We start from the raw sequence: 23,077 nt of genomic DNA, 5'->3' as shown, positions 1-23,077 counted from the left end.
CACATAGTGATAACAAAAGCAACAAACTGGACCTTAAAAGTATGAAGAGAACGACCCAATGGAATTGTAACTTTATCTCTAACTCCATTTCTTTTTTTGGTTCTTGAGCCAAATTCAGACACAATCAGATCATAATTGGGAACCTCTAGACAGGTGAAAAGGGAAACAGCTATTCTGTGGGACTCTGAGAATTAATTATACAATGAATAAATATCACTTATCAATCACAAACCATGATCTACAAAAAGGCTAGAACTCAATTGGTTGAACACATCTGTGAGAGTTGTTGTAAATCCCCTTATAGTTCAACTCGAGAATTCAGCTCAGAAGAAGACTCATTATCAACTGCTTTAGTCCCTGCATATGGTGTTATACTTGAAATTTTTTGACAGGTATTTTACCTAGACTGTTTAAAATAACATTTTTATAGATATTGTAGTATATTTTGAAGTTACTTGTTAAAGTAGACAATGAACCATACACTTGTACATGAAATGGAAAGTTGAGCAATGTAGAAATGAAAAAGACCTACAAATCTTTGATCTTAAGGTTTTGGGTTGGAGCTATTGTCATGTTTTCTTATGTGATTAGCTTGTGGTTCATTGGTGAATATGTCCCTGATTTGTCTCCCTGCATAAAGTCATCAACAACCCAAATCTCATTCGTAAGTATTCAAATAGAATATGAATCAGACACGAGCTATGAAAAATTCTCCATAAATGTGGGGTTAATAATAGATCAATGAGTTGCTAGAAAAGTAGTGAAAGAAATATTGGTGAATTTCAGGTTGCAGTCATTTTGTAATTCACTTTATAGATGCTAATGTTTTGATTTTATTTACTAAGACAATTGTTTCTATTACAAAGTCCCTTGCATTGTTTTCAGGATCCATTGAAAACAATGTGAGCTTCCTCGTTGCTTTTCTGTGTAATATGCAGTCTATCAGATACTATGCACATGTGAGCTTCTTGATCACCACACATGCACTGAAAGGCAAAAAGGATTTCACTGAGTATGTTGCAAAAACCTTAAACCGAGGGAGTTATTCTTGGTCTCTTGGCTTGCGGATCTTCTACTTGTCATTTCCCCTTGTCCTTTGGATTTATGGGCCCATACCCATGTTTGTTTGTTGCTGCTTGACATCATTTACTTTGTACTTCTTGGACACCACCACCCAAATCACACGAGATCTTCACACCAAGTCTTTCAATAAGAGGGAAACTGAGGACATGGAAGCACCATAGTTCCCTCATTCTTCAACTTGATAACTACTATCATGTACTAAAGTTCAATTGTATATGTTCTAAAACCATCTCTGTTTTGTTATTATTATTGGTGAATTATTTACAATATTGACTGGGAAGAGTATGTGTTGTATCTTGAAGTAATTTCCCCTTGGTCATTTTGTTTCAATCTAATGGTTTTTACAATGATTTAGTTCGGTTATGAACATATGAAGTGGACTTTAAGCCTAACTCAACCTTATAAAACTGACTTATAAGATGAGGTTTGCACCCATCTATATACAATAAAATATTCTTATTTCTAATCGATATGTGATCTCTAACACATCCCTCTCACGTCGAAAGTGATAGCTCGTGCGTGGGATAACATATTTATGGGTGGTCTGATAACAACTCGATAGCGAGTGACCCGATAAGCTCACCAAATACTCGCTAGAATAGGTTTGAAATGACTTTGATACCGTATTAAGAAGTGAACTTTAAGCCTAACTCAACCTATCTGGTTTTATGAGGTTGGGTTGAGCTTAAAATTCATTTCTTAATAGAACACCTAATATCAATCTTATCAATCTTATCAATCTTATGCTTGGTGAATTTGAAGATGAACTTTATTAGTGGCACTAGCATGTAATGGACGGTGCTGGTTTACCTTGGTATCTCTTGAATAATTCCAAACTTGTCCTTTCATTGCATGACCAAACATATATATATGAATGAATGGCATAGCTTTGAAAAACCAAATCAGATTTGATTGGAGTATGCAATTGGCTGTTTGCATAAGATGAAGGCATGGTATGTCATGTGAGGACAGTGGAATGAACATAACATGTTCTCAATAGCTTAATTGATTGTCCAAATGTGAAAAGAGTGATGATATATGTATACAAGGGATGTCAAAGATTGGAGAAATTGATAATAATTGAAGAAACAGGATCAAAACCATATATTTTATCTTGTTTGATTGACTTCTACAGAATCAGTTCATTTGTCAGTAGGATGGTACATGCATAACAGAAGCAGCAGCACCAAAAATATCTGCTATCAGTGTTGGTAGTGGGAATTTCAACATATCAGATACCCTTATCAGCACTATGGTATGCCAAATCTTTCTTACCATTCTAAGTCTGACCTGCTTTTGAAAGGTACTTTTTTTCATTCACTCTTAAAAAATCAACTCACTTTTCTTCATTCCCAAAAAGCTACTCCAATATACAACCTGTATATATAATATAAAGAAATGGTATTTTCATCATTTCATTCAAAAAATAAACATTTTAGACAAAAAATAAGGTTATAATTGGTAGAAATTGTTAATATATCACTTCTCTTTCCAAAATTTCAAAATGTAAAAAGTTTCGAATTATTTTTTGGATGAAAGAAGAGTGTGAGTTAATTTTTTTAGCAGAAACTGCTACCTGAAACTTAATATACACAGCTGTTGCATGCCCACCAAAAAGTGAATGCTTTCAAAGTATTAAAAAAAGATGACTGCTTTCACAATGACCCGTCAAGTTGTTGGCCAATTGAATAACGACACAATGATTATACTTAAAATCGAATAACTTTAAGAATTTAATTAGAATGTGTGTTTCAACACGTATATGTTTTTTAGCATTTATCAAATAATATGTTATATATATATATATATATACTTATAAGATAAAATTAGATGATTTGATGTGATATACTTGAGTAGCTGGTAGAATATTATAGAAAAGGTAAAATTTTTAGAGCTGTATAATGAAAAATATCATCATATTATAATTGTGATTTCTTCTATACAATTTTAAAATTGTTCTATTTCAATAATTTTTTTAATTATAATTTAGGGTAGAGTTCTCAACGTATCAACACTTTATAGCAAAATTACGAGTGATGAATGCATAAAAAAGGACATATTCATTTATGGATATTTAAAACTTTGAGAATGATCGAATAGGTTGTTGATGTGAATGATCATAGTTAGCTCAACATCATATATCAATTAATATCATCTTCATTTGGCACCATTCAATGCATGCACATTCAATGCATGCACATTCAATGCATGCACATGACAATATGGACTAGCCAATCCATAGTCGAAAGCTTACAAATTCCACTATAAGATGCATGTTTGTTTGTTTGTTTTGTACTTTTTAGTGACTTTCTACTCATAGCTTGCACATAGAAACGAATAAATCATGTTTTGTTCTTGTATAATTTTGCAAACGAATTTTCAAAATGATGCTTTACTATATGATTCTCTTTGCGAGCGATATTTGCTTTTCTTTTCTTCTCTTTTTCTTAACGATGGTTTATTCACATTAAATGACTGATTTTAATAATTTTCATAAAAGTTATATGAAATTCATAAAATTAAGAAAAATTTGCATGGGTTTTTAATTTTTTTAGTAATTTATTCTCATTAATGGACTATACTTTTGCTCCTACAATAGTTCTACATTTGTTCTTGTACAGATGTAGAAAGAGATGTCATTGAATTTGAATGTCACACATAACTAATATAGAATCCATATATCATTTTGTAAAGTTGAATTAAGCTAAAGTTCACTTCTTAATAGTCATTAATGGTGCATAATGTAGAAGAATTTATATTTCAGGTCTACTCCAAACTTCTTTATATTCTAATAAACTTGATAAGTCTATGTAAAGTTGTGGACTAATACATAACAACTCAAATATGTGATTTCTATAGTTCATCATCTATTGAACTATCTTGACCTGACCATGTGTGACTATTTTAATTTTCTATTTAAGATTTTAAACATGTTATAGATTATTAATATATATTTTTTTCAAAAATAAATAAATTAAATAAATTTGGTCAATTCAAGGGTATATCAAACCTTATACAAAGATGTTCAAGCTACTATATTTCACCTATTTAGCCAAAGTCAAACTGAATGGATAAACTATTAATATTATCATAGAAATTAATATCAAATCAAATTAAATTGTGATTAAAAAATATTTTCACAAAATGAATCTTATTAGATGTCTAGGCCAAACAAATCAGAAGGTCTAAGATATATACAATTCCCAAATGAAAAAAAAAATAACAAATTCTACCCCTTTTGTGCAAGGGTAATTTTTTGAATTAAAATATTATGGAGATGTAAGAAGAAAATATGGAGGTAGAGGAAGAAACTGCCCTAACTTCTCCAATGAACACAGGGACTTGAACATTAATATCTTGAAACTCTTTTATCTACCACTCTAACTAAATTGGATGAAGATAACACATGATAGTAAATTTTTCATTGATATTAGGTCAATTTTGTTGGAAAATTTAAAAATTGTTTAACTTCATCATGGTACTATTCAAACACAAGACCTGCATTTATCAAACTTCAGTCAAAAGGAATCTTCCTCTCTGTGTTATATTTTTTTGTTCCAAAGAAAAAGCATTGATCAGCCATTAGAAACTAAATATTCTTTAGACCATCACCATATTATAACATTTGATTTCTAGCTGATTACTTGCATGCAACAAAGTGAAAACGGTGTGATTTGATCTGAATAATAATAATAATAATAATAATTTATTTATTTTTTTAATCGGCATAATAATAATAATATTTTTAATTTTCACCCTTTCCTTTTGAATTGCTGGTTTTATATTATATGATAAGAAAGTGGTATTAAAATAGTAATGGGAATGTAAGTGACATCTGAATGAGTGTGCATCTACATATCTGGAAAGGGTCTTTCTCATCTCAAAATAACAAATTTATTCCTAATCACCTATAGCTTTAAATTGGTAGCTCAAGAAAATGGGAGAATATATATTTTCATTAATTTCATATTTCTTGCATTGCAGGCAAGAAGACAAAAACTCATATTTCACTTTATCTTCTTCACATTGTTTACTAATTAACAGTCATAATGGGCTTCATCTTCATCACTCAAACCACATCAATGGCAAAAAAGCTGTTGTTAATATCACTCAAAACCACCCTTTTGTCTCCTCTGACTCAAAGTTCCTTAAATTTGCCTTTTTTTCATTCCCCATAATCAAATTAATTACACTATATAAAGTTATTATACATTTTTAAGGTTTAGGGTTTAAGGTTTTTTCATGTGATGATAGATAATTGTTGTTATTTAAAGTGTCAGTCTAGCTGAAATGTCAAATTACATATATAGATATGTCTAACATGAAAACTTTATAAAAAAAAAAGTTAGCTTACAAATTAGTGTAAATTCACATAAAAATCTGCTATGAAAAGCTTGGCCCTTTATTATTGGGAGCATTGGATAGAGATGAGCATGAAAATCATGGAACAAGAGTGTGGGGGTAGTGAGTTTGGAAGAATCGTGAGCAATTAAGTATATATGTTCCCTACAATATGTGATGGTGAGTTTGGAATTTGGACCCCATATATTTTCTTCGCAATCCCTTGCCACAAATTCCTATTGCATGTGGTCCTTCTTCAATAAAGCAAGATGAGTACATTCTTGTTAAAACCAAGCCATATGAAGAAGATCAAGCACAAAACACAGAATCAAAAGAAGCCATACTTTCTCATTCTTACTCTCCCTCATGTGCCATCAACAAACAGATAATAATCTTAGTGTCCAACACCCATACCAGTCTAACTGCAAAATATAAAGGTTAACACCAATCATATATTCTCCTAATTTACATATATATTATAATTTCATTTCATCATTTTATGATCTTGCCATTAATCATAGCCATAGACTGTTTTTTAAAACCCATGTATTGTATAATTGTAACAGCTGCAATTAGTAGAGAAAAGTAGCTAGGTAAATTCCAGGCTGAACATCCATTAAGAAGTTGATCTTAACTCAACATCATATAACTGGTTTATGAGGTAAGTTTTGCACCAACTTATATATTATGAAATTTCTTAACATATGTAGTCGATGTAGGATTTCCAACAACAGTAAATTATACATGATTTTTTGGTGAGTAAAATTCTAGTTCTTGTAGAGATAAATGAGGTATATATAGAGAGAGTGAGGGGGGAAATGAGAAATGGAGGGTGAAGGTGATGACAGAAATATAGAGAACACAAAGGAGTAGGATGCACCATTGATCAATTCCTCCTCTCTATATATAGTAATATGCATACCATCATCTGTGCTCTCTATCTTCTGTCAACAACCTTACAAAAAACTAGTGCCTCCCTCTCACCTTTTCCACCCCCATAAACCTCCCCCTAAAAGAAAAAAGAGAGTAATAAAATCACATATGTAATAGTGAGAGAGAGTGAGAGAAAGAAAAGAGAAGAGAAGAAGAGAATTGTGTTTGGAACTTTGAGATGTTAGATTTCTTTGGAGCAAGGAGCAACTATTTATAGGAAAATTTCTAAAAGAATGGGTAAAAAGGCATCAAAATATTCCACTAGATTAGCTAGGTAGCAATACCAAAGCAATGACACTTTCTATGTACTCTCCCTTTTCTAACTTCTTCTCACGAGATAATTAAAACATCCTCAAAAGGAAACTGTAAAATCCTAACAACCATTCAAGTACTTCTTATAAAATCATGCATGCTAATATAATCCACTTTCTCAAAAAACACACACACAGATTTTAGTCTCACTACTTAATTTATAAACATAGATTTTAGTCTTAGTACTTAAGTTATAAACATGAGTGTTATATCACAAAATCGGAAGACCGACCACCTAGACGGCCTAACGGCCTTTCAGCAAAGACCAACATCCACGTCATATAAAGGGTTAAGGATGTTAATCCAATTAAAGACTATAAAGCAACGTTATGTTCATTAGACCTGGTTTAAGCCATTCTGACATAACAAGGTCTACTAGAATAATATAAAGAAGAAGAGACTCTCATGGTGAAAGGTAATGTGATTCTGAATTTTGAACTAGAAGATTTAAGTAACACCCAACTAAGTTGAGAGTCAGAGTGCCTTTACACTACAAGAAAATCATGAAATAGAAACCAATTTTTAGAGACCAAAATAATTAGTTACAATAGGAACTAAAATAGAGACCATTTTAGAAACTAAAAAAAAATTGGTTTCTAAATTATTTTCTATTATTGTTAAATAGTTTATAAATTGGTATCTAATTAGCAATTAAGGTTTTAACTACCAATTATTTAGTTTCTAAATTTGGTAGCAAAAACCTTGGTTGCTAATTAGATACCAATTTAGAAACTATTTAACAATTATAGAAAATAATAGAAACTAATTTAGAAACCAAATTTCTTTTTAGTTTCTAAAATGGTCTCTAATTTAGTTACTATTGCAACTAATTATTTTGGTTTCTACAAATTGGTTTCTATTTCATGATTTTCTTGTAGTGTTATAAGTACCCCCTTTCGTACACTCAGAAAAACATCCAGAATCGAAGAAAGACAGAAGGAATTCGATAAGGGATATTCTATTTCAGATAACTTGTAAGAACAATGGGATTTGAGACACTAACGGTGTGAATTAATTGATAACATGTAGTGCAGCTAGCATGCACTACAAGATCCCTCTCCTTGAAAGATTTATGCAACAGTTACTCAGTGATATGGTATTGCTTTGCTTGCACCCATGTGCAATGTGATTTGAGTAAATCGTGTGTGAGATCATCATATTATTTTCAAATGTTAATAGTCTTCTGATGCTACTACACATAGTTGTTGTGATTCTCATCTATCTTCTTCCATCACTTACCGTGAGTGTGAGTGGTATGTGAGGTCCATCACTCAAATACTAGCTCCATTGGAGTAGGGACCTTTAGTTTCATGGGTCCAATGTTAGTCAAGTGGTTCAAAAATTGTTAATACACCTTCTAATTTAGCAATATATACTCACACCAATTCATGTTAAGTCTATTTTCTTTTTCTTGAATTTAGAAGTTCAAGGCTACCAATTGTAGTGTGTGAGGATATGGTAGATATATATTGTTTTTCACGATGGTTTTGCGAAATTATTCGTGTTTGGATACACATGTTTGCACTAATATCACTAAACAAAATTAATAAATAATAACTAAATTTAAAGACAAAAAAAATTAGTTAATATATTAATTAAATTAGATATTAATTTAAAAACTAAAAAATGATTGATATTTAAAGTGATTTTTATTATTAATAAAAAATTATAAAATAGTTTATAAATTAGCTACCTAGATTTTAGTTATTAACATTTTATATTCTAAATTAGTTTTTAAAAGACTAATTTAGAATATAAAGTAGTAAGTAGCTAAAACCTAGGTAATTAAGGATTAGATATCAATTTAAAAATTATTTTATAAATTTTTATTAATAATAAAAATTAATTTAGATACTAATAATTTTTTTCAATTTATAAAATGATCTCTAATTTATTTAAATAATAACTAATTATTTTAATATCTAAAATTAATTTAATTTAATATATTTTTTTTAGTGTATGAGAATGTGAAAAGACATAGAAGATGAAAAACTTGTCTTCTCGTCTACTTAAAAAAAATAAGGTGAAAGTAATGTAAATAGTATTATTTTTCAATTTTGCTCCAAAAATAATTTGTAAATAAGAGAGTTTTGGTACCTCTAATTAACACACATAATTGATTTTTATAAAATAAATAATCAATTTTAAAAATAAAAATAATTGATTAAGTTGATAACATAATTAATTATAAATATATTTATTTTAAAATAATGGACTATATGGTGAGAGATGTGTGATCCGTATGTACACGAATGAATGGTTGGGAAGTCAGCATCAAAGAGACAGTGGAATCTGACGTCACTGTTTTTCTCTCTCTTCTGTTTATTTTTTCATTACTAAATTTATTTTAGTTAAGAACTGATATAGCTTCCTTAAAAAATAAAACATCAAAATCATCATATTCCTAACAATAAAACATAATTGTACTTTTCTTTAACCATATATATATATATGATCAATTTAAAAATTTTATAATATTCTATTAATAATAAAAATTATATTAAATATCTATAATTTTGTAGTTTTTAAATTAGTATTTAATTTAGTTAATATAATAATTAATTATTTTTTTATTTTTAAATTTAATTACTGTTTAATAATTTTTTTGTAAAATTAACCATGCATTTTTTTAGTCTTTTAATGTGTATTTTGAGAAAAAAATTTACCATTATCAATATGAGATATTTATTGAAGATTCATCAACAAAAGATTGAATTATTTTCAACTTGAATCTCTTAGGCACTTTTTGATTGAAATAATGAAATTTAAGGTTGTAAAATAATAAGATGTTTTAATTTTTTGTTTTCTTAATAAATACTTTTTAAAATACAACTCTTAAAGATTGAAGTTTCAATTGAAATGTATGGTACATGCATCATATCAATCATATAATATAATATTTGAAGTATAATTGGAAATAAATTTAAAAATAATTAATTTTAAATTATTATTAAAATAATATAATATATATCGTTCGTTATTAAGTTACCATTTTTTACAATATATATTAATTTTTATTTATCTCTCTTTTAATTAATTAATTAATTATTTGGTTAAATACTTTTTTCTTTCTCTTCCACTTTATTTGATACAAAACTATACAAACTTAAATTACACATATAAATTCTTATTCTGCTATGTAGAAGATTGTAAGAGATATGCAGAAAAAGTGTGAATAGGAAACAAACTTCAATTTTGGGTCCCTTTTCATTGCAATCACAAGACAACAAGTCAAATCAAATTAGTTATCTCTGCACACAAATCAGATTTACTGGTGACAATAGATTAAGAATTACATTAGTTGATAAAAAATAATTGAAAAAAAAAAACATTAGACAATATTGAGGCTACATTTAATTTTGTTGTATGTAATTTTTAATTGATTGTTATATGTTATATACTTTTACATTTCTTTGAAATCTTTTATATTTTAAATGAATTAAAAATATTTGTGGTAATATCTTTAGTTATACATAAACATTCTATTTTACTTTCTAAACTCTTATTTTGAGTTTTAATTATACATCACTCCCTCTTTCTTTTATAAGTAATAAAAAATTAAAATTAGTATTAGTCTTAATTATATATGCATATAATTTGGATTTCTAAAATATTATTTTTTTTCCTAATTAAAACAATATAATAAAAAGTGAGATATAGCTATGAGAGAGTGGACGAAAAGGATTTCACTTCGTATGAATTTTCATTATAAATTTAAAGTCAACTTTGGTTTCTAAACTTTAAAAAATGTCATTTTCTAAACAATTTTAGGATATTCTTCTTTTTAAAAAGTTAAACTTTCGAAATATACCCAACACTCCACCACATATACTAATTTAAATTTTTGCAATAGAAATATGTATAGTTTTGAGTTTCATGAATGATTTTCCTTTAAGTCGCATTTGTTTTATATATAATTTGAATTTGAAGTTATAGTTGTGCGGTTGTGACAACGAGTAAAAAATGACAACATCTTGTCCCCAAAGCATGAAAATTAGAGAACATCCCTAAACGACACACATTTCTTATCTAAATACCTATTTGTCTTTCTTCTATTTCTTTCTCCTTTCCATAAAGAGTTTTTATTTTTATATAATTTATTTTTCTATTTGTCTTTCTAAAATTAAAAATTAGTGCTTTTTTAAAAATGAATTTTGCATAGAATCCTTATATGTTGATAACCAGATAGTAAATGTCCTTATCTTTAGTTGGTGTAGGATCTCTCTCACATCCGAGATTTGTGTGTGAGACTATATATTTATAGATGGTCCGATAGAGATTCGAACGATCTAACAAACTGTCATTAGGATATACTTTAAATGATTCTAACATTATGTTAAAGAGTGGATTTTAAGTCTAACTCAATCTTATAAAACAATGTTTGCACTCACTTATATACTATGAAATGTCTTTATTTCTAATTAATGTGGAATCTTTAACACAATGTTCCATCTTACAACTCCTAAAAATAGAAAGGTTAAATAATCTTGTACTGAAAGGTGAACTCATATAAGGAGTTAAAGAAATCATAAAAGATTGTAAAGCGGTGATTTTGACTATGTAGTTGCTGACAACCAAGAGTGAATTATTTCATATTGCAACTCCTAAAAGTAGAAAGAGAAACCATCTCTTACTTAAATGTGAATCACATCTCTTACTTAAATGTGGTCTGAGTAATGAGATATGTGGATCCATGTAATGAGATGGAGAATTTTGAAAAGATTATAACTTGATGAATTTCACACAGTTGTCAAAATAACATTTTATATGGGTTGTGAAATATTTATAAACAAATATTAAATTATTTTATATTACAACTTGGTGAGAGATGAGAGAAATAATGTTAGATGGGCCATGTAAGGGGATGAGAACCAAAGATGTTTGTGGAAAGAAGTAGAAAGGAATTGAGTGGTGATTAAAGGAAGAAGCAAAGGTAGGTTATGTTGAACACCTGTCAAAACCCCATACCTTCTTTCCTCATTTGGCCTCAATAGGCCTCAATAGGTTCACATCACACATCCTACACTACCATAGAACATAGACACCTGCTCTCTGCCATTCCAACCTTTTTCACTTTCCCCTTTTGGGTTTAGAACTATTCTTCAAGCCTTTGTGCTCACTGCTAAGTGGCTCATGGATTCTTACTTTCCATCTTCATTGGCCGGTACTGATAAATTTGGAATAGTTTGAAAGAAGCAGCAAAATGAATCCTAATCATATTCACAGTTATCTTGTTCCAGAATTATGGTTGCTATAATGGTATCTTTTAAAAAGAATTCAAAAGGGTTAGCGTTTAGACCACGAAGACCCTTTGTTAGAGGGCATGGCATGCATGTCAGATTTCAATGATAGCAAGTATCAAAGTAGCAGATAACAGAACATATGCATATGCACTTGTAGAGTGTAGGGAAGGACAGAGAAAATGAGAAGATGGAGAGTGGGAACTGAATAAGTATAGTATTTATACATGTGGGATCAATTAATTCAAAAACAAAGCTAGCTAGCCACACTCTTATAGTATTGGACAACACAGATAAGGGAATCAATTCCAACTTGCTCTCAATATGAAACTTTCTGAACTAACTCGTAATGTTTGAATCGCGTTGTTTAACGAGATTTAGAACTATAAGAATAATTGTTTATTTAAATATTAGTGGTTGATATTGAAGTTTTTTTCTTGTTCCAGGTTAAGGTTTGGTCATAGATCTTTTCAAAGGTATCGTTACTGATTTTCTCGTTTTCTGACAGGTGCTTAAAACTTCTAGTATGTATGCATTTGATTTAATGTTACTATAAAGGTGATGAGATTGGTCATTGATCTTTCTGTTTCTTTTTAGTTGATAGTGTTGGATAGGAAGCAGGATGTTTCATGTTGGTTTTTGTTGTATATGCGAAAAGGTGTTCTTTGTCTATATTACTTTGTATAAGGATTGGACCACCCTTTAAGTATATTGTTTCTTGCTGATAAAAAAAAAACTCATAAGAAGTGAACTTTAAATCTGATTTAACCTTACAAAATCAGTTCATAAGGTTATAAGTTTAGTTTTGCACCTACTTATATACTATGAAATGTTTTTATCTTTACTCGATGGGAAATCTACAAAACTGATAGAAGAAGCAGAATGATGACGAGTTAGATGAAGTGGGTCACCCCACTTGCAAAATCCCACCACTGTCATGGCAAATCATAATGTAATGTAACTGAATCGCATCAGCAATTTGGGCCATGGGATTAGTTTCCATTCTGATTGCACATTACAGTGTGTGCATTGAATGGCAGGTAGAATATGGTTCCATTTATAAAACAACATGCAATGAATGAACCTTCTGCAAACATCTACTTCTGACTTTCAGCATGTTACCCTCACCACACAACACTAAATGAGGAAGAAAGAGATATGATTTTAGATTAGTTTAGCAGATTCTTCAATGGAATTTCCTTTCAACTGTTACTCTTCAGACAACTTTCACTGCTCATTCCTTCACAAAATTCTCCTTCGGATCTTGGTTTATATGGCTAACATTCAGCTACGTGGATTAAGACTGTGCTGTTAACAAACTCTTTTTTTAATAGTTTCAAAACTAAATAAGCATTATTTATCTTTTCTTCATTTTCCAGATGTAATCTATAACTTTTTAATCTATAAATTTCGAAGAACTAAAAGTTTAAACCCATATAAAATAAAATAAGGACTAAAAAGTTAATTAATGGTTGTATTTGTGTATATGACTTTAAACCAAATATATTTATGATTTATAATACTATATGTTTGAATTAAAAACCAGAAAAGTTGATATGTGATGGTTAGAGTGGAGCAATAAGTGGTGGAGGACCCTCCAATGGTTGAGCTGATAGTAATGGAAATTCGAGGAGGAATTGTGGTAGTAGAACCAAGTAACCATCATAAAGAACAAACAAACATATTAAGGAATACCAGTATTTCATATTTTATTCTAAATTTTCTATGCTAATAACCAGACTAATTGTTTCAATGCTAATTTATGAAGCATCTAACATGAGATTGGTGCTTTTTGTTTGTGCAGATCAACATAACTTTTTAGTAACAGGTTCCTCAAACACCACAATGCTGAGTTTCTATATATAAAGCTCTTTTGGAGGGTCATGATGCTGATTCTTTTGGGGTACCCTGTAAAAAATTTGAGTCTAACCTGCATCTCATCTCATGGCAATTGTCAGCAGCTTGAACCAGTGTTTTTTTTCTTCTGATTTTGAGATTCCTTTATTGTAAGTACAAGGGAGAAAATCCTCTGCTTTTTTGCAATATTTTTGGTAAATTTTCTGTTTCATTAGGCACTTAAAAATAGACAGAGATTAGAAGGAAATTAACAGGATCATGATTATAGAGTCTTGTTTTCCAGAGGATGGGACACACTAATCTCAACATTCTTTTATAAAGTTTTGAACATCCTTAAAATCCTTAAAATGTTCATTTTATTATATTCATTCTTTGCCAATTACACCAAACCAAACCTATTTGTAAAGCCAACTTAAAACTAACAACAACAACACTCAATTCCCTTGAACTTTTACCATTAAAATAGATAATGCAGTATATATAACCAATTTCAGTTATTACAGATGCAGATATACATCAATACCAGAATTTTTTTACTCATGATAGAGTAGGGAAAGTAAGTGAAAGAAATAAGAAAAGTGAACTTTAAATTTAACTATATCTCATAAAATCGAGATGAGATTTATACTCACATAAAATGTTTTAATCTTTAATCAAACATCGAACAAAATCAAAGAAAAAACTTCATGATATTCCCCTCATGCAAGCTAGTCAGCAAAAAGACAAGGATTTTTCATATTGGTTTAGGTACCAAATGCAAAATGGGTTAGGTTGCCAAGAACACTATTTTTGTGTTTCAACCAGTTTAAAAGGAAAACAGATGTAGCAGCCATTTGAGCTCATCACAAGAAGAAGCACATAATGTCAGGAAGAATGATATTCTGTGTTGGTGTTTCCATAGCAACAATAGCAGTAATTGTTTTGGCTGTGCTATCACCTGTGTCCCACAACAAGAGCCATGCAAGGCCATGGTTGGATCTATCCTTGTACGTCCAACACCCTCAGACATCAACCTTAAACACTCACCTCGTACCTAGGGAACATGCTGGGGCTTTGATCTTTCCGCGTGTGCTGACAGAAGGGCCAGAGAAGAGTTCTCGTGTGGTTGGAAGAGCACAGAGCTTTGTGATCCTGGCTGACATGTTTCAGCAATCGGCATTGAATGTTATGTATCTGAGCTTTGACAGCCCAGATCATAAGGGTAGCCTCAGCATGCAGACTGAAGAAGACAAAGAAGAATTGAAGATCGTTGGAGGTACTGGTTCTTTTGCCTTTGCTCGTGGTGTTGCACTTTTTACCAAAACTCAAACTCAAGTTGCTGCAACTTACCATCTAAAACTTCAGCTTCAATTCCCAAACCATTCCCCCAACTTATTACGACCATGATTGTTGGAGATCCTACAAAAGATTAGAACATCCTTAACTTCACTTCTTAATAATGATCATTACAAATTTTCAGTAGAATTCTTCTAATTTTGTTTTAAGAATTTTTAAAATATTTATGAAATTTAAATAATATTTAATATCCTTGTACAAATTGAAATTATCTTCATATCTCTCGTTCTAAGAAAATCATTAAATAAAAATTAAATTTAAAAACAAAAAATAATTAGTTGATATATTGACTAAATTTGAAATATAACAAGGTTGCAGTCAGACGCTTCATTAATCATAGCCATAGACTTTTTTTTTAAAACCTTGTATTGTATAATTGTAACAGTTGTAATTAGTAGAGAAAAGTGGTTAGGTAAATTCTAGGATCAACATCTATTAATGTGGACTTTAAGTCTAATTCAATCTCATATATATTACACCCACTTATATATTATGAAATTTTCTAATATATCAAGTCGATGTGGTATCTCTAACAACATCAAATTATACATGAGTTTTTCCTCAGTGAAACTCTAGTTCTTGTGATAAAGGAGGTATATATATATAGAGAGAGAGGAAATGAGAAATGGAGAGTGAAGGTGATGACAGAAGTATAGAGAGCACAAAGGAGTAAGATGCACCATTGATCAGTTCATGCTCTCTATATATAGTAATATGCATATCATCATCTGTGCTCTCTATCTTCTGTCAACAACCTTACCAAAACCAGTGCCTCCCTCTCACCTTTTCCACCCCCATAAACCTCCTCCTAAAAGAAAAAAGAGAGTAATAAAATCACATATGTAAGTGAGAGAGAGAGAGAGAAAAAAAAAAGAGAAGAAGAGAATCATGTTTGGAACTTTGGGATGTTAGATTTCTATGGAGCAAGGAGCAGCTATTTATAGGAAAAATTCTAAAAGAATGGGTAAAAGAGCCTCAAAATATTCCACTAGATTAGCTAGATAGTAGTATCAAAGCAATGACACTTTCTATGTACTCTCAATTTTCTAACTGCTTCTCACGAGATAATTAAGACATCCTCAAAAGGACATTATAACATCCTAACAACCATTCATGTACTTCCTATAAAACCATGCATGCTAATATAATCCGCTTTCTCAAAGTGTCACACACGCAGATTTTAGACTCACTACTTAATTTATAAACATGGGTATTATACCACAAAACCGTAAGTCCAAATGATCAGCCACTTGGGCGACCCTTTGGCAATGACCAGAATCCACGTCATATCGTGAGTTAAGGATGTTAATCCCAATTAGAGACTATAAAGCAATGTTAACATCCATTGGGTCAAGTTTAAGTCATTCTAATATAACAAGACCTAATAGAGTAGTATAAGAAAGAAAGGATCATCATGATGAAAGGTATTGTGATTCTGAATTTTGAACTAGACGATTTAAGTAACACCCAACTAAGTTGAGCATCAGAGTACTTTTATAAGTACCCTTCTCAGACACCCAGAAAAAACAACTAGAATCGAAGGAAGACAATAGGGGATATTCAATTTCAAATAACTTGTCAAAACAATGGGATTTATCACTAGTGTGTGATATTTGAGACACTAACGGTGTGAATTAATTGATAACATGTAATGCAGCTAACATGCACTACAAGATCCCTCTCCTTGAAAGATTTATGCAACAATCACTCAGTGATATGGTATTGCTTTGCTTGAACCCATGTGCAATGGGATTTGAGTAAATCGTGTGTGAGATCATCATATTATTTCCAAATGTTAATAGTCATGTGATGCTACTACACATAGTTGTTGTGATTCTCATCTATCTTCTTCCATCACTTACTGGGAGTGTGAGTGATATGTGGGGTCCATCACTCAAATACTAGCTCAATTGGAGTAGGGACCTTTAGTTTCATGGGTCCAAGGTTAGTCAAGTGGTTCATAAATTTTTAATACACCTTGTAATTTACCAATATACACTAAGATCAATTCATGTTAAGTATTTTTTCTATTTCTTGAATTTAGAAGTTCAAGGCTACCAATTATAATGTGTGAGGATTAGTTTATCATATTTACCGTTTGTTTGTTTCAATGGTGGATATATATTGTTTTCCAGGACGGTTTTGTAAGATTATTTGTGTTTGGATATGTGTTTGCAATGATGTGAGAATACAAGAAAATTATTAAATAGTATTATCATTATCATTATTATTATTATATTTATTTTTAGATAATCCATGGTCACATGAGTATGTACACGCATGCATGGTTGGGAAGTCACCATCAAGAGACAGTGTAGCAGTGGAAACTGACGACACTGTTTTTCTATCTCTTCTGTTTATCTCTTCATTTAGTTAAGAACTGATATAGCTTCCTTAAAAAATAAAACATCAAAATCATGATATTCCTAAGAATAAAACATAATTTTGGTTTGGATTTGTGTTAAGGTAAAGTTTTTATGACTGTTCTGAACTAATTTATAAAGGTCTAAATCAAAGTCATTCCTTTAATTGATTGATGAGGAAGAAGGCACAATAACAAATGAAGAAAGGGATTTCATATCTTTTTCTGCAAAACTTACTTGCCCACCAAACTTATTGCTGTAGTACTTTTAGGCACATCACAATTTACTATATAAACTATTTTTTTTAAATGATTAACGTTGTACTTTTCTTTAAATATATATATATATATATAATTTTACATTAAAAAAAATTATTAAATAAAAAATAATTTTAGAAACTATTTATAATAAGAGAAACTAATTTAAAAATTAATAATTTTTTTAGTATCTAAAATAATATCTAATTTAATTATACAATAACTGTTTTTTTTGTCTCTAAAATTAATTTTTATTTAATAATTTTTTTTAGTGATGGTAATATTTTTAGTTATACATATACATTCTATTTTACTTTCAAAACTCTTATTTTGAGTTTTAATTATACATCAGCTCCGTCTTTCTTTTACAAGTATTTTAAATTAATAAAAAAATTAAAATTAGTATTAGTCTTAATTATATATGTATATAATTTGGATTTCTAAAATATTTCTTTTTTCTGATTAAAAAATATAATAAAAAGTGAGATATAGCTATGAGAATGGACAGTAAGGATTTTACTAAATTTCATTATAAATTTAAAGTCAACTTTGGCTTCTAAACTTTAAAAAATGTCATTTTCTCAACAATTTTAAGATATTATTCTTTTAAAAAAGTTAAACTTTTGAAATATTCCCAACACTCCACCACATATATACTAATTTAAATTTTTGCAATAAAAATATGTATAGTTTTGAGTTTCATGAATGATTTTAGGATATAATTTGAAGTTATAGTTGTGCGGTTGTGATCTATGAAAAAGACGCAAGTGCATGACAATGAGTAAAAAATGACAACATCTTGCCCCCAAAGCATGGAAACTAGAGAACATCTCTCAACGACACACATTTTTTTTATCTAAATACCTTTTTGTTTTTCTTCTATTTCTTTCTCTTTTCTATAAAGACTTATTATTTTTATATAATTTATTTTCCTATTTGTGTTTCTAAAGTTAAAAATTAGTACTTTTCAAAAGTGAATTTTGAATAGAGTCAGTATATGTTGATAACAAAACAGTAAATGTCTTTATCTTTAATCGGTATAGAATTCTCTCACGTTCGAGATCTAAAAACTCGTAGGTGGGAGTATATTTATGGATGGTTCAATATCGAGTGATCTGATAAGGCCAACAAACTCTCGTTAAAATAGACTTTAAATGATTCTAATTCTAGCTTATAAGGTTTGTACTCACACAGAAATGTCTTTATCTACAATCGATGTAGGATCTTTAACATACTGAATTGCTTCATATTACAACTCCTAAAAATAGAACGTGAAATAATCTTTTATTGAAATGTGAATGCATAAAAAGTTGTAAACCGGTGATTTTGACTATATAGTTGTCAAAGTAACATTTTTCTGAGTCTTTATATGTTGACACTCCTAAAAAGTAGAAGGAAAAATCATCTTTTACTTTTGGAGAATTTTGATCTGAAAGTAACATATATGGATTGTGATATATTCACAAACAAATATTAAATTGTTTTATATTACAACTTGATAGAGATGAGAGAAATAATGTTATATGGGCCATGGAAGGGGATGGAGAACCAAATATATGTTTGTGGAAAGAAGTAGAAAGGAATTGAGTGGTGATTAAAGGAAGAAGCAAAGGTAGGTTATGTTGAACACCTGTCAACACCCCATACCTTCTTTCCTCATTTGGCCTCAATAGGCCTCAATAGGTTCACATCACACATCCTACACTACCATAGAACATAGACACCTGCTCTCTGCCATTCCAACCTTTTTCACTTTCCCCTTTTGGGTTTAGAACCATTCTTCATGCCTTTGTGCTCATTGCTAAGTGGCTCATGGATTCTTACTTTCCATCTTCATTGACCGGTACTAATAAATTTGGAATACTTTGAAAGAAGCAGCAAAATGAATCCTAATCATATTCACAGTTATCTTGTTCCAGATTATGGTTGCTATAATGGTATCTTTTGAAAAGAATTCAAAAGGGTTAGCGTTTAGACCACGAAGACCCTTTGTTAGAGGGCATGGCATGCATGTCAGATTTCAATGATAGCAAGTATCAAAGTAGCAGATAACAGAACATATGCATATGCACTTGTAGAGTGTAGGGAAGGACAGAGAAAATGAGAAGATGGAGAGTGGGAACTGAATAAGTATAGTATTTATACATGTGGGATCAATTAATTCACAAACAAAGCTAGCTAGCCACACTCTTATAGTATTGGACAACAAAGATAAGGGAATCAATTCCATCTTGCTCTCAATATGAAACTTTTTGAACTAATTTGGATCGAGTTGGTTAAAGAATATTTGGACTCATAGGAATATTTGTTTGTTTAAAAAATGAGTAGTTGATCATACTAAAGTTTTTTTTCTAGCACAGGTTAAGGTTTGGTGTTGGATCTCTTCAAAGATATTTTCAGTGAGTTTCTCGTTCTTTGACTAGTGCCTAATCTTTAATATGTATGCATTAGATTTAATGTTACTATAAAGGTGATGGGGTTGGTCTTTGACCTTTCTGTTTTTTTTTAGTTTGTAGTGTTGGGATAGGCAGTAGGAGGTTTCATTTTGGTTTTTGTTATGTATGTGGAAAGGTGTTCTTTGTCTCTTTTGAGGGTTGAACAACCCCTTAAATGAACCTATTTAGTTTGATTGTTTTTTGCTGATAAAAAATAATTCATAAGAAGTGACATTTAAGTATAACTCCACCTTACAAAATCAGTTCATAAGGTTATAAGTTGAGTTTTACACCTAGTTATATACTATAAAATATTTTTATCGATGTGAAATCTACAACACACTGACAGAAGAACAAAAGAAGCATAATGATGAAGAGTTAGAAGAAGTGGGTCACCCCACTTGCAAAATCCCACCACTGTCATGGCAAATCATAATGTAATGTAACTGAATCGCATCAGCAATTTGGGCCATGGGATTAGTTTCCATTCTGATTGCAGATTGCAGTGTGTGTAATGAATGGCAGGTAGAATATGGTTCCATTTTTAAAACAACATGCAATGAATGAACCTTCTGCAAACATCTACTTCTGACTTTCAGCATGTTACCCTCACCACACAACACTAAATGAGGAAGAAAGATATATGGTTTTAGATTAGTTTAGCAGATTCTTCAATGGAATTTCCTTTCTACTGTTACTTCAGATCAACTTTCACAGTTCATTCCTTCACAAAATTCTCCTTCGGATCTTAGTTTATATGGCTAACATTCAGCTACGTGGATTATTACTATGCTGTTATACAAACTCTTTTTTTTTTAATAGTTTCAAAACTAAATAAGCATTATTTATCTTTTCTTCATTTTCCAAATGTAATCTATAGCTTTTTACAATAAATCGTCTTGAAAGAAAAAGATACATAGTGGAATTAATTAGACTTTCAAACATCCTAACAATTTGAATTAAGTTGTATTTAAGAAGAAAAAAAATCATGAATATATGAGTGTAAGTTAATAATAATATAAATTATGTTAAAAAATCAATAATTAACTAGTTTTTTAAAATGATATAAGTTAATGAGAGAGAGTAAAAAACTACAAAGTCTAACTGTTTTGGTGCGACGTGTCACTAGTCCACCAAAACGGGTCGTTGGATTGAGCTGACTATTTAAGGTTATACAAGTTAAAATTAGTAATATGTTTTTCGTAAGCTGGGTTGACGAGTTGGTCGGTCACTTTTAAAAAAAATCAATTTTTTTTTTTTAATGTTTTTTTTTCTTTTGGATCTATTGACTTGATTGTAGTCATTGATATTACTTTCTAGACAATAAAAATGTAAGGAAAATCAATTAAAATGAATCAAACTTTAATATTTTAATAAAAAAATATTTAATATTTTACAAAATAAAGTAAAATATCAACAATACTTCAATTACTTATGGAATCTGGAAAAATTTCGGATAGACACTTCTGGTAAAATTTCGGATCAACCAATCCGTAATTCAAAATATGCATTTCACATTCAAAAATCCATCATTCAAAAAAAGCATTCCGGATCCACCAATCCGTAACAGAAATATGCATTCCAGATTCAGAAATCTGTAATTCAAAAAATAGTATTCTGGATCCACGAATCCGTAACAGAATTAGGCTTCCGGATTCAGCAATCTGGAAATCAATAATTTATGCAAAAATTGCTTCCAGAACACCCCTCATCCAGAAAAAAAAAATCAGTTCCGGATTGATGAATCCGTAGCACACTCCGAGATCCCTATTTCCGGTAACCACGGTGTCCTTTTCCAAATAAAATATTAAGGCCAGTGTCAGGATTTAGAAAATTGTGGGGGTGTAGGAAGAAAAATGTAGGGGTGCAGGAAGAAGAAGCCCCCACCTAAATAATTATAGGCTAGCAAGTCGGTTCATCAGGCCCAACCCACTTTGTCACCCCTAACTAAAACAACAGAAAAAAAATATTGAGAAACTAATATCAATAAAAAAAAGTAAGAACTAAATTTATTAAAAAATGAATATTTTATTTTTTAATTTATACCAAAACGGACAAATGTATTAAAAAAATTAAAAAAAATACAAAACTATTACATGGTTTTTTACAAATAAAGAATATATAAGTAAAAGAATGGGACTCCACTGTAAAAAAACATTAAAAAAAAAAAAAAGAGAGAGAGAGTGGATTTAAGTAACATAGTCTTGTAAATCTAGATCCCCTTTCCAAAAAAGCAAAGCTTGAAAACAAAGATATCGACCCTCCTAATAGAAAAAATATATGGTGCTAATAATAGTAATTTACATTACAAGTTATGTAAATATCATGTCATTATATATTGTGTGTGTGTGAGGAGGAATTGTGGTAGTAGAACGAAGTAACCAGCATAAAGAACAAAATTGTCTATTTTGCACACATGATGTGTCTGAGTTGCATAAGAAAATAACTTTTGTTAGTTCTCTTACATTCTACAACTTTGATGTTCCCACGCTGCTGGAAGAATGCTGGTTTTTTTGTTTCTGCAGGTACAGGGATCCTCACAGTGGAATGCTTGATCAAGATTTCTCTCTTTTGGAAGCTAATTGCTTTCAAAATTTTACCATTTTTGCCGCTGTAATGCAAAGGGCCAACAGAACTTTTTAGTGGTGGAAGTTTTTTTTTCAGATGGTGTAACAGGGTTACTCAATCACGACAATGCTGAGTTTCTATATAAAAAGCTTTTTTTGGGGTTCACGATTCTTTTGGAGTACTCTGTAAAAATTGACAGCAGTTTGATTTTGAGATTTCTTTATTATGAGTACAATGAGAATCCTCTGCTTTTTTTTGCATTATCTTTCTGGGTAATATTTGGATTGTTCTATAGGAAAAATAGTAAAGTTTTTTTAAATCCTCTGATTTGGTAAATAGGGAGTGAGATGTAC

General features: G+C 30.2%; 1 protein-coding gene and 2 long non-coding RNA genes across 3 annotated transcripts; 1 reads left to right on the top strand and 2 right to left on the bottom strand.

Annotated features, from left to right (window-relative positions):
• The first annotated feature begins 233 nt into the window (after nucleotides 1–233).
• LOC137809557 (uncharacterized) lies at nucleotides 234–1,328 on the top strand. Its single transcript, XM_068610661.1, has 2 exons — nucleotides 234–366; nucleotides 787–1,328. Exons 1-2 carry the CDS (start codon nucleotides 234–236, stop codon nucleotides 1,242–1,244), a joined length of 591 nt encoding a protein of 196 aa, XP_068466762.1. The 3' UTR covers nucleotides 1,245–1,328.
• Nucleotides 1,329–5,464: 4,136 nt separating this feature from the next.
• On the bottom strand, nucleotides 5,465–6,540 carry LOC137812996 (uncharacterized). The gene is made up of 2 exons (XR_011081314.1): nucleotides 5,769–6,540; nucleotides 5,465–5,678 (listed from the first exon to the last, which is right to left on the bottom strand). It is a non-coding gene; the product is annotated as an uncharacterized lncRNA (long non-coding RNA).
• Nucleotides 6,541–14,398: 7,858 nt separating this feature from the next.
• On the bottom strand, nucleotides 14,399–16,008 carry LOC137812995 (uncharacterized). Its single transcript, XR_011081313.1, has 2 exons — nucleotides 15,885–16,008; nucleotides 14,399–15,164 (listed from the first exon to the last, which is right to left on the bottom strand). It is a non-coding gene; the product is annotated as an uncharacterized lncRNA (long non-coding RNA).
• Between the last annotated feature and the right edge of the window lie 7,069 nt (nucleotides 16,009–23,077).

Source organism: Phaseolus vulgaris, chromosome 2, assembly GCF_000499845.2.
Source record: "Phaseolus vulgaris cultivar G19833 chromosome 2, P. vulgaris v2.0, whole genome shotgun sequence".
Classification (NCBI taxonomy): Eukaryota; Viridiplantae; Streptophyta; class Magnoliopsida; order Fabales; family Fabaceae; genus Phaseolus; species Phaseolus vulgaris.
Note: the sequence above shows the minus strand (reverse complement) of the source record. Positions and strands in the feature narration are given on the sequence as shown.

Coding starts and splice junctions, on each gene's coding strand:
- LOC137809557 (XM_068610661.1), top strand. CDS start 234: ATGATCTACAAAAAGGCTAGAACTCAATTGGTTGAACACATCTGTGAG. Junction 367..786: donor TGCTTTAGTCCCTGCATATG/GTGTTATACTTG, acceptor GGTGAATTTCAG/GTTGCAGTCATTTTGTAATT.